This window comes from Thrips palmi, unplaced genomic scaffold (assembly GCF_012932325.1).
Source record: "Thrips palmi isolate BJ-2018 unplaced genomic scaffold, TpBJ-2018v1 HiC_scaffold_4, whole genome shotgun sequence".
NCBI classification, from domain to species: domain Eukaryota; kingdom Metazoa; phylum Arthropoda; class Insecta; order Thysanoptera; family Thripidae; genus Thrips; species Thrips palmi.
The window spans coordinates 12270462-12282470 of NW_023144631.1; the positions used below are offsets into that span (position 1 = coordinate 12270462).

The 12009-nt window shown below is 45.6% G+C and overlaps 1 protein-coding gene across 1 annotated transcript in view; it reads left to right on the forward strand.

Annotated features, from left to right (window-relative positions):
* The window catches only part of LOC117649708, a 3611-nt gene extending 1710 nt beyond the window's left edge, over nucleotides 1-1901 (forward strand). The window contains exons 2-3 of the mRNA XM_034392680.1: nucleotides 762-857; nucleotides 1426-1901. Coding sequence (XP_034248571.1) covers nucleotides 762-857; nucleotides 1426-1671 — 342 coding nt within the window. The 3' untranslated portion in view covers nucleotides 1672-1901. The remainder of the gene's footprint in view (nucleotides 1-761; nucleotides 858-1425) is intronic.
* Nucleotides 1902-12009: the final 10108 nt, after the last annotated feature.

Genomic DNA, 12009 nt, shown 5'->3' on the forward strand with positions numbered 1-12009 from the left:
GGTACGCGCCCCACACATGCGGGGGTCTGGGGGCGGAGCCCCCAGCGAGCAGCGCGAGTACACACCTACAGATGCTTACTTGCCAAGTATGCACCTACAGATGCATACTTAACAGGTATGCATCTGTAGATGTGTACTCAGCTAGGTATGCATCTGTAGGTGTGTACTTATAAGTATGCATCTGTAGATGCATACTGAGTACACACTTCAGTTTGTAGAGTGTAGACCGAAGTATCTCCTTTCAGGATATGGTTGCATTTCTTTGTTAAAAAGTGCGGTATGGCTCGCCTCGAAACTTGAGTGAAACACTGGTGGAACAAAGGCATTACAATTATGACCTTTAAGGGCGTAAACGATTTACGCGCTTGGAGCGGCGTGAATCGTTAATGCGTTTTGGAAGGGCATTAAAATTTTGCTTAAAATGCCTATATCATTCACGCCCTTTCCAGGGGCATAAAACGATTTACGCCCTTAATGGGCGTAAAAGAGTATTTATGCCCTAAAGGGCGCCATTTTTATGCCTTTGTTTTACCAGTGAAGGAGCGCGCCGCGCGACTTCCTGGGCAGCGCGGAAGAAGATGTGACTTTCAGATCGCGTGAGCAGCGCCGTCCCGTTCGGACTAGTTTCTGCTGTACATTTTCCGTACTAAAAGACGGAGTTTGCTACAATGCAATCAAGTCAAGCTAACGACTTAATGTCAGTTTTCAGCCACAACAGCCTGCATGCCAGTATTTCAAAGTAAAAGTGGCTTTTTTCATAGGCCTTCGTGTCTGCGGCTCCCCACAATGAGAAGAGCACCTCCCTCAGCACGTATCAAGGCAGAGACATCCGCAGGTGCCTCCAGGACTTAGAGGTGGCAAGTACAAAATGATTTGATACAAAGCAGTGAGCCTCAACAAGCAGGTCCAAACCAAACCAACGGCCTTTGATGCCTTCAACAAAAGTCGTAAGCACTCGACAAAAGTCGTTAAAAAATGGCTAAAAGCTGGTACACAACAACATAAAGTTGTTTCTTCACGACAAAGTTGCAAGCAAACGACTAATCTTAAACTTGAAATTACGTCAATAATTAACGATGTTAGTGGTTCAGTAACGACAAATTCGTTACCATACATTAATCTTACGACTATAGTCTTACATTTACGATAAATGTCAGTCTTCTACGACAGAAACGTTCAATTATGACCTGTAGTAGGACACATTTCTTTTTAATCACGGAAGATATTTTAACGTTATTGTCGTACAAAACCGATTTGGACGTCATTCATTGACGACAAGATCTTTTCAGGACAATAATTGTGTGTCCAAACAAGAGAAACGAGACCATGTGAACAAAATCGGACACCATTATAATATCCCACAGTTCAAAACGTGAAATTGTAACCGTAGAAAAACCCAGCTTACTTTTGCGTCGTTCTTCACAGGTTTATTTGGTCGCCAAGGACGGGCTGCGCATCCTCAGCGAGTTCGGCCAGATCATCGGCAACTACGCGCTCGGTTTGACCGACTGCGCTGCCAGAGATGACGAAAACACCGAGGCTTGCTACAGGTCCGAGCAAGAGGAAATGGTTGCCAGCTTAGTCGCCTTGGTCGATGAAGCCCGGAAAGTCGTTAAAAAGGACTTTCCCGTCATACCCAGCCTCGCCAACCATTGCTTCGGTTTCCAATAATTTCCACACCAACTTACTTTCAACACGTTGAGTCAGAGGTCTCGTAACGATTTAAACAGCCGCGCTTTTCGTACGAAACTCACGCAACTTAAAGCGATTCGGTGTTCAAATTAGTATGTAAAATTTCTTGCGCTCAAAACTGTGTAAGTGCGCGTGCAAATTAAAGAACAATATTTTCAATTAATATATTTGCATTCTGATCTTATCAATAAATGTATGTCCTGCCTGAATACATTGGTTTAAAACAAAATAACGAACACGGGACGTGACGCTTCCCTTTCTTTGAATGGCGTTCCGTCCCGCACGGTGATCCAAGTACCCCCGAAACGGAACTAAATCGATGTTTCAAACCTCACTGAAAATACAATGTTACATCGGTTAATGATTATCCAACACTCTCAGACTCGTATTGACTTTTTAACCCTTGCATTGAAATTGCATAAATCGTGGGACAAAAAAAGTCCCATGACATTAAGTGTGTAATGCGCGCTGGACTACAACTTGGACTACAAAGAAGCTCGTCGCCCTGCGTGGTCCTCTTGCCGGTGAGCGACCAGCACCTGAACCTGGCGTTGGAGATCCACCATCACCCTCGCCAGGTCAGCCTTTGATGGCCGCTCACGGGCCCTGGACGGGAACGAATGGACCGAATCGCTTCAAATTTGGTGTCGACCCGCCCGAAGGACCCCTCCATCGTGCCATGAACACGGGGACCCGCCGGCGGCCGTTCACCCCCTCCAAAGGGGGCAAGGGGCGTAAGTGGTTTCCGCCTCCTGTCAAAATGTGGTATCGACCACGACTGCACATTGAACCCATCTTAGATTGCCACCACTGTTTTTTAAATTTAAATTTATTATTATTATTTTTTTTTCACTCTTGATGAGTCTACCTTATTGCACAGTGCCTTTGTTGCAACTCGGGGTTGGGGTAGGGCAGGATGGGGCAGAGTGGGGCAACAATCAACTTCGGTACCCGGCGCGGCGCGAGCAGGGGTGCCGGAGTACAGCAGTGCCAAAAATGACAGGAGAACTGCGCTTTACGAAAACACAAAGAGGGAAGGACAAGTTGGTGTACAAAGGGTACATGTATGTACATCACCGCGTCTCCAAGTCCGGTGAAAGTGAGTGGCATCTTAGTGGCCACTTACCTTCACTGTCCACACCGATGTCGACTTCTAATAGAGTGGGCGACGTCCACGAAATTCGTCCGGGTACTCGATATTTAGCCATGCGAGAGGCGGAATGATCCGTGAACAGAAAAACAGAGCATTCCACCGGGAGGGGGGGCTGGACTCTTGAGTTATGCTAGCTGTGCTGCTTGACTACAAGGAAGCTCGTCGCTCTGCGCGGTCCACCTCCTGGTGAGCGACCAGTACCTGAACCTGGCGCTGGAGATCCACCAACACCGTCGTCAGGTCAGCCTTTGATGGCTGCTCATTTGGCACAGAACACCAGAAAAGATCTCTGCCAAGAAAAACAAATTCTGAATTAATGCCCCAAAAGTAATGAACTTGGCAACTCTCCTTAATGAGGAGACGTTTGGTGCTGACCATTTTGGAGAAAAGACACCCATGGGATGCGTCTGTCGCAAACTGAATGATCTTTCGACTCTAAGTGGGATTCTAGTCTCACAATTTGTTTTTTCTGAGAGGACCTTGCTCGAAAGCCTCTTCACCCTAATCCGTCCCTTGATTCATAATTTAGTTGGGAAGGTGAAAAAGCCACAAACAACTGTGTTCTTTTGCCAATTTTACTTAACTCTATTGTGAGCTCAGCCTATTCCCTAAGTGCTGATGTTGGGTTGCAAATACATGAATTAACAAAAGTGACCACACAGTCCACAAATCCAAACTGTTAATGACGACTAGTTGAGGAGGAGGTCCACGTCGTGCTCCTCGAAGAAGACCGCCGCGTCGTTAGCGACATGTGGGCGCGCGTTGTCATGCTGGAAGCAGAAGGCCGCGCCAACCTCCTGGCGGACAGGCGCGACGTGCGGCTCCAGGCACTCGGCGACGTACCGCCAGGCGCCATCGTTGGGGGCGGCACGAGCTTCGTCTTCCTCCCGGACATGATGCCGCCTCAGAACATGAGGGACCCCCCGCCGTACGCCACCCTTTCCGAGTTGCATAAAGAGCCCTACAGGTAAAATGTCGGCGAGGTTTGAATCCTGAGGATACTATTAGGCTTCTTCGTGCGGCATATCTTGAAGAAGGTTGCTGGGCAGAAAATGCATTTAACCAAGCCGGGCGAGCAAGCGTAGGTTGCCGGGGCGACCACCGGTTGCCAGGCGGCGAGACGGCCGCCGTCCCGATCAGCTCGAACAAGCCTGCCACAATACAGTAAACGGGTGAGCACACACGGAGACACAACGTCTAGGAGAAGTGGTGCACGTACAACCACATCCTTGGTGCTACTTTCCTTCACATGTCAACTTATAACAGATATGGTAACGCCCACGAAATTCGTCCGGATAAGAGGCGGCATCTTGCCACACGAGAGGCGGAACGACCTGCGAACAGAAAAACAGAACACATTTGCCCTTTTTTTTGCGGGGGGAGGAGGAGGACATTGGCTTTTGTGTAGTGCTCGTTCGACTACTTGACAACAGTGGAGCTCGTCGCTCTGCGCGGTCCTCCTCCTGCGTAGCAACTAGCGCCTGAACCTGGCGTTGGAGGTCCACCATCACCCTCGCCAGGTCAGTCTATGATGGCAGCTCACGAGGGAGGGAACACAAAAACAGATCTGTCAGGGAAAACCAATTCTGAATTAATGCCGCAAAAGTGATGAACTTGGCAACTCTCCTTAATGAGGAGACGTTTGGTGCTGACCATTTTGGAGAAAAGACACCTATGGAATGCATGTGTTTTAAACGGAAAGAACTTCCGGCTCTAAGTGGGATTCTGGTCTCACAATTTTTTTGTTCGGCAAAGACCTTGCTCGAAAGCCTCTTTCCCCTAGTCCGTCCCTTGTTTCATACTTTAATTTGGAAGGTGGAAAGCCACAAACAACTATGTTCTCTTGCCAATTTTACGTAAATCTATTGTGTGCTTAGCCAATTCCCAAAGTGCTGATGTTGGGTTGCAAATACAAGAGTTAACAAAGTGACCACACAGTCCACAAATTCCAAACTATTTATGACGACTAGTTGAGGAGGAGGTCCACGTCGTGCTCCCCGAAGAAGACCGCCGCGTCGTTAGCGACATGAGGGCGCGCGTTGTCATGCTGGAAGCAGAAGGTCGCGCCAACCTCCTGGCGGACAGGCGCCACGTGCGGCTCCAGGCACTCGGCGACGTACCGCCAGGCATCATCGTTGGGGGCGGCACGAGCTGCGTCTTCCTCCCGGACATGATGCCGCCCCAGAACATGAGGGACCCCCCGCCGTACGCCACCCTCTCCTGGAGGACCGGCCCGCCTTGTGCAGGACGACGCGCCACTGGTCGCTGAACATCGTGGTGTGCCACCCCACGGCGTTGCGCCCCCCGTTCCTCTTCACGTACTTCCGCCGTTGCCGCCGGTGGTCGAGGGACAGACGCGGCACCTTCTTGGGGACGCGGCCGTGGAGGCCTCCTTCGCGGAGCCGCCGCTCCACCGTGGACGTGGACATCACCTGGTGCGTGGTCTGCTGGTGCTGCTCTGCGATCTGCCTCGCCGACACGTAGCGGTCCTGAAGGGCGGTCCCCACCATCCGCCTGTCCTCCAGATTAAATATAGCGCTGTGGGGCACGCAGCCAAAGGCGTTCTTGAGGTCCAGCCAGGTAACGATGAGCTCATTCCCTGACTGCTTCGTTTCGTCAATGGCCTGCTGGAGTATGAAACTATGTTCCGAGCATCGCTCTGTGGGCATCAAGCTCTTCTGGACCTTGGAGATGGCGCCAGTGGATGGCGCCAGTGGATGGCGCCAGTGGATGGCGCCAGTGGATGGCGCCAGTGGATGGCGCCAGTGGATGGCGCCAGTGGATGGCGCCAGTGGATGGCGCCAGTGGATGGCGCCAGTGGATGGCGCCAGTGGATGGCGCCAGTGGATGGCGCCAGTGGATGGCACCAGGGGATAGCACCAGTGGCGTGGTGCACCGCGGGTGGTCCGCTCCAGCACGGCGTCGAAGCAGTAGGGTAAATCCACTCTGAAATTCCACCGGCGCCAGGGACTGGCCGGCGACGGTGGTGGCAGTGGACGCGGAGGCCTGCGCCATGGACTGTCCAGCCGCTGGCTGAGGCAGGGCAAGTGGCGGACGTGGACGCATCATGGTTCTTAGTGCTCTTGCTTTTTGTTTGGTTTCAGGGTGATTCCGTGCGTAGGGGGTCATTTGGATGTACCAAATGTTCTTTTTTAAAGTTCAACTAGGCGGCTAAATTTGGTGTAGATGGCATACATAGTACCCCAAAGTACCCCTCTGAGCGTGGCAGCGCTACAAGTGACTTTTATTTTCACTCCCTATGAAATACGGCGGAATTTACAGAAATAATGACGGAATTTACAGATTACGGAATTTACAAAGCGAGTTTTTAGTCTCCTGAACCGCTGGGTTACAAGATAGGTAAAACTGTTGACGGTGTCATTTTCAGCATCCAAATTAGCATTTTCAGCGAAGGTTGTGGGAACTTTCTCCCTCAGATGGAGGAGCTACGGCCCGAAACGGAATTTACATCCATTTTACACCCTTACCGTTTTGAACTCTTCTGACGGCCTGGAAGCGTCGTTTGACCGCCCAGGTCCCGTGGGCACGGGCTTCTGGAAGTGTTTTTATGTTCTTTCGATCCCAGTGGTCGCGAGTTTCTAAAATGAAAAGGAACCCCAGTAGACCGTCATTTGTAAAAACAGCATAGGTCACATGCTCACACGGTGGACATTTTTCCCAAGGCTGTTTCGGGTTCAACAAGTGATGATACAAAGGTCACCCTCCGTAATTTTGTGAAGAATAAGTCAGGGGAGAGAGTGAAATAGCCAGTTTTCTTTTGATGTGGCTGAGTCATATACTACAGCATGGCAATGTTGTCTTATAGGTGTGGTGACCATGACGGAACTTACAAAACGACACTTTAGCAGCTTACGAAAACCCAGATAACAAAAGTTAGATCGACTTATCCACATGAGGACATGGTCTTCGTTTAGTAAAACAAATTTGAATTGCCCAAGCTACCAAATCAACCTTAGTTCAGGCGCAAGGCCCCGGTGACCTGAAATGACCCCCTACGCACGGAATCACCCTTCAGTGCGTGCATGATGACCTCGACTTTGTAATGGAGACAAGCCGGAATGATTGTGACACTCCTGCTTCATGTGACCCCCCCCCCACACACACACACAGACACACACGCCGTTGCTATGGAGAATGGAGGGGTGGGTAATGGGGCCTCATTGTGGGACCGACCAACCCGTCGTCGGTCGGGATCCCGTTCACTGGTCTGGTACAGGTCTGGTGGGTGTAGTTGGTAGTGCTGGTTCTGAAGGAAAGGAGATTGAGTTTAAAAGGGTGGAGGGCCCCAAATTGGAGCGAGCTGAAGTTATGCTGCAGTATTGAGATTGCTGTATTTCTATATATAGCTACTGCTATAGCAGTTTTGCTAATGCTGTTGCAATTGCATTTGGCTCCTCACAGCGAGGCTATACACTTTGGATATGAGAAATTCATCATAATCGCGTCGCTCATTGCTCGCCGCTCTTCCCGCTCGGCCCACGACCAGTAAGACATCGGCGACTTGCTTTATTCATCACATAATACCCTTCCTTATTGTGTTTTACGTAGAAACCAACTGCGTGTGCTTGTTCCCGAGTTTACTGACGCTTGAGTAAAGTTATATCCATCTCTTAGTTAAATCTCCCGTAAACTTCACAACTCTCTGAGTGGGCGTGGGGGCGGCACCAGTCCGAAAATACATTGAAAGTAAAAGTTGATAATAATTGATTATGTCAGGGATTTGTTGTCTTATCATTTAACCTCCCTTGCGGCATGGATGAGGATGACTCTGCGGAACTGGAAGTGCATTTTGATGTTCCACTCAGCCGAGAAAAGTGGCTTCTTATGAACCAGGCTGACGGTACTTCACTCGTTGTCAGAACGGTGTTCTCAAAGCATTTGAAAATCAAAAACCCGAAGGCATCCACTGTGTTCTGAGGGTTGGGTCCAACACTGTCGTTGAAAACGGTTCTCAAAAGGCGAAGTCTTTAAAAGGAATATGGTGTGTCAACGCCAAGTGTACTGGCAGTTCATGTGAGCGAAGGTACTCATTTGTCCTGAATGAGTCCTGGGAGAACCTCTACAGTCCTGGTATTAAGTCTTATCTCAAAAGGTGAAGGTTTTTTTTTTGCTAATAAGTTGTGAATTGTAATCTCTAATTTTCATTTAATTTGTGTAACTGTTTTTTTAGGCACGAAGTAGCCTTATAGTATACCCAGGACTCAGCCGGCTCGAGATTTGATTTGTGTGGCCCTTTATGCATTTCGGAAGTTTTCTATACGATTTTAATGAGATTTGCAGACTAGTAGAACTTTGAACGCTGATTCTGATGTTGAAATCTGGTCAAAAATTTGGTGGCCAATTTTGAGAAATTTGCTGTCAAAATCGCCGTTTCATGGCAAAACTCGACTCGTCAAAGGAAAAAAAAGGGAGTGGGGGGAGCCGAGCCGGGGCGGACCAATAGCGGAGCTTCTTTTTGGGTCTGTACAGCTTACTCCAAAAGCTGAAAAAGCAACGTTCGAAATGAAAAATTTCTTTGACTGCAGGTAGACAAGATGCAACAATAGAATTGGTGCCGGTTCGAACGCAGTTTTTCGGGTAGAACTATCCAATAATATCTGATTGGAGTGTTTTTGGACATGCGCAGTGTTGTTGTTGTGATTCAGTTAGCACTAGGACCACTTCGCTCCACCTCGCGACTTGCAGTGCTCATGTTCCTCGAACAAGACTCACCCGCGTTTCGAAACCATCCTCCCGAGTTTATGAAGTTTGTCAAACCAACCGTCGTGGTGTTGATACGTTGTAAGGGAGAACTATTACACAGAATTGAAGAAAAATGACTAGAGAAACATAGCCTTTTGAAACAAGCCAAACAATTCAACGTCCACAACAATGGAGGGGCAGTTTAATGCGCGAATGCTGGCGCTTTCAGCTTCGCGATTTTCGCAAGGGCGCAGACGCCGAGAAAATAGTTGCAAACCGAGAAATTAATTTACTGACTTCTTTCTGCTAAGAACATTTTAACCATGATGGACTTCAAAGATGTTCATTGTCAGAACACTGCGGAATACATTAGCATTGGAATTTTTGAATTTACCAGCATTTGATTCTATTTATTGTCAAGTTTAAATTTCGACGAATGGCACATCGACCACATGGTACCCCTGCCATTGGTAGTCCCCTGAGACACAACTTCACAAACCACTCTCTTTCTTTCTCCACACTTTACACAATAATCAAATTGACTTCGTGACTCCTAGGATTTCTTGAAATCGTGTTTTTTTTTTTTTTCATAAATTTGATGTGAATGGAATACTGAATCGTCATGTGGATCTGATTCAACTTCAAGTGAGAGTTCTCGTCGATGATCTGAGAGGAGTACTGAAGAACAATTTGCTGCTGGTGGAAGTTCATCTGTGGAAGCAGATTCTGCTTCAAGAACTCAAGATTCTAACATTCAACATAGCAGGTAAATTAATGACTCTTTCACTACATACAACACTAAGTTACTAATGCCCTAATGCCATACCGAACGTATACTTACTTCCTACGGTGTGTGAAAGATTGAAAGAAAGTGTTCCAACAACGGATAAATATCAAGCAAATCTGAATATATCTATGTGGTGCATTTCTTTCTACAATTCCTGCCTGTGAGTAAAGTTTTTTGGTGTGCTGTCATTTAATGAAAAGTATACTAAAAAGTTACACAGTTCCTAAAGATATCATTCCTTGTATATTGAAGATGTTAGGCTTTTTGTAATGTCATCTTCCGTCACCAAAATCCGTTTTCAAAACGAATGTACGTTGTATAATTTTTTGGTTGAGAACCATGTTTCTCATTGATGAGTATTTTATGCCTCAAAGTATATATGATCCAGGAAGCGGAAGAAGGGAATAACTTGACTTATCCCCAAATTGAGTTTTTATTTTATTATTGTGCCTTAGAATGGTTTACATCATTACACCAAATTATTTGACTGAATTCCAAGCAGTTTAGGAGAAAATCCACTTGGAAAAAGGGTATAACTCAACTTAACCCCTTTTACAGTCTAAATTTCATTGGAAAATGGAGATAACTCAACCTTAGTCTACATGAGTCCGTTTGACAAATTGGCAAAAGGATATAACTCAACTTGTGTTTTTATGAATCTAGTGTAAAAAGAATCAACTCAACTTAACCCCCCTAAATTTTAAATTTCAATTTGGAAAAAAGAGCTAAGTCTAAAAAATACACCAGAGTAACATACACTTTATGCAGACTATTGTTCCACTTGACTTGTCTCCAAATTCCACTTTGTTTAGGAAATATAAGGTGAGCTGACTCTGTTTTCCATTTCAACGGAAAGTGATAAGTCGCAGAAATCCTCTACGAAGTGACCTTACACTTTTGATTTTTTTTTCCAAAACTTTAGTAATGCTTTTTGAAATTATTAACATGTGCAACATTCATTTGTTTTGTTTTAGTTTTCCCTGCTAACAGTTTTTTGTTTCTCCTGAAAAATTGCCAAAATTGAGTTATCCCCTTCTTCCGCTTCCTGGATCATATAAGGTCTTGATGCCAATCAGCAGTCATATTTTAGACTCGACTTGATGCCATTTTGACAATGCTCACTTTAGTCACACTTTGCACACTGTAGTCACCGTGTGGCCTAGTCAGAGTGAAACTTTTGTGCAAGCTTTGCATATTTTATGTCGAGGCTCTGAAGTTTTACCGGATTTATCTTGATTGTTTCATGGGGCACTTGAGTTTCTTTTCTAGAATGTTATTTTTCAAAGTACATATGTTTTATTTTCAAAATTTTGAGAAGGTAGTGATGGATAATGTTTAGCGGACAATAGATGTTAAGATTGCGGGACATTTTGTAGTCAGCAATTGTTGAATCCGCAGTAACAATTTTGCAGTACTGCAATACTGCAAAATTGCTACTGTAGTATTGCATTACACTGAGAAAACAGATGCGGAGGATTCCGCACAATCTGATGCGGTGTAATTTTCTATCAATTTGACCGCACTAACTGATGCGGAAAGATTGACTTCATTTACTCCTGCGGTGTGTCCCAAAAATTGATGCGGTCTCAGTTTTGACCGCATTAGTTGAGGTGGATTTGAAGATCCCACGATATTTACAGCAGTGGCAACTTCCCTTCCCAGTCCATCCTCAAAGTGGTTACGTTTACTTGGCCATCTCATTTACTTCTTAAACAATTATTTGGGAAAACCCTACATACCTTCATGTAATGTTTGTAAAGCTGAGATGAGCGTAAAGTTAAAAGCGATATCAGCCTCATTAAGTAGTTTTTTTTTAAAAAAAAAACCAAAGATTGAAACTGCATTTTTTTAGAGATGAATTGTCACACAATTTGAAAAAAAAATTCAAAATTCTTTTTTTCTTTCAAGTCCTCGGCAGTCTTCGGTGAGAACAGCACTGAGGTTTCCAATGTTGTCCAGCCCAGGGCAAGGTTGAGGGTTTAAATGACCGGGTTGCTTTGGCACAAATATTTTCAATACTGCAATATAGAAGCATGTCAACACATCGAAGCACTACAGTACAACTGTATTTTAGTATATTCATAGTTTTATGCTTTAAAACATCCACAACTATTGAAAAATCGTTTTTTTCACACAAAAAAAAGTTCAAGACACACACTCTCATAGAGAACAACAAAACAGCCTACCAAGAAGATGGTAGTGCCAACCCAAAAAATCTTGGAAGTGCTAGCGTTAAAGTAAAACCAACTTTGGGTGTATTTTAGGGGTTTTTAAGGGAATGGTTTGTTTCTTAAAGCTTAAAATTTGATGAACGACTCACACAAAAGAACAAATTTATAGTTAACTTTCTGACTCATAAGATGTTATTTTTTTATGTTTGGGACTCCTTTGTTTTTTTTTAGTTATTTTTTGTTGTTGATTTGTGTTTATAGTGTCAGAGATTTGAAAGATTATTCCTTTAGAAAACGTTCTTGCAATGGGTTTTGGGAAAGATTCAGACCCTGAAATTATAATAACCTCAATCAAAGAAATGCTGTAGTGCGTCGGTGCGTTGACTTGTTCAAATACAGCACCAGACAATTCTTCAGTCAAGCAGCCGGCGGGTTTAACCTTACCAGCATGCAGCATAGTCTGGCTCATGGAAACTAGTATCACCAAGAAGTTTGAGGCAAAA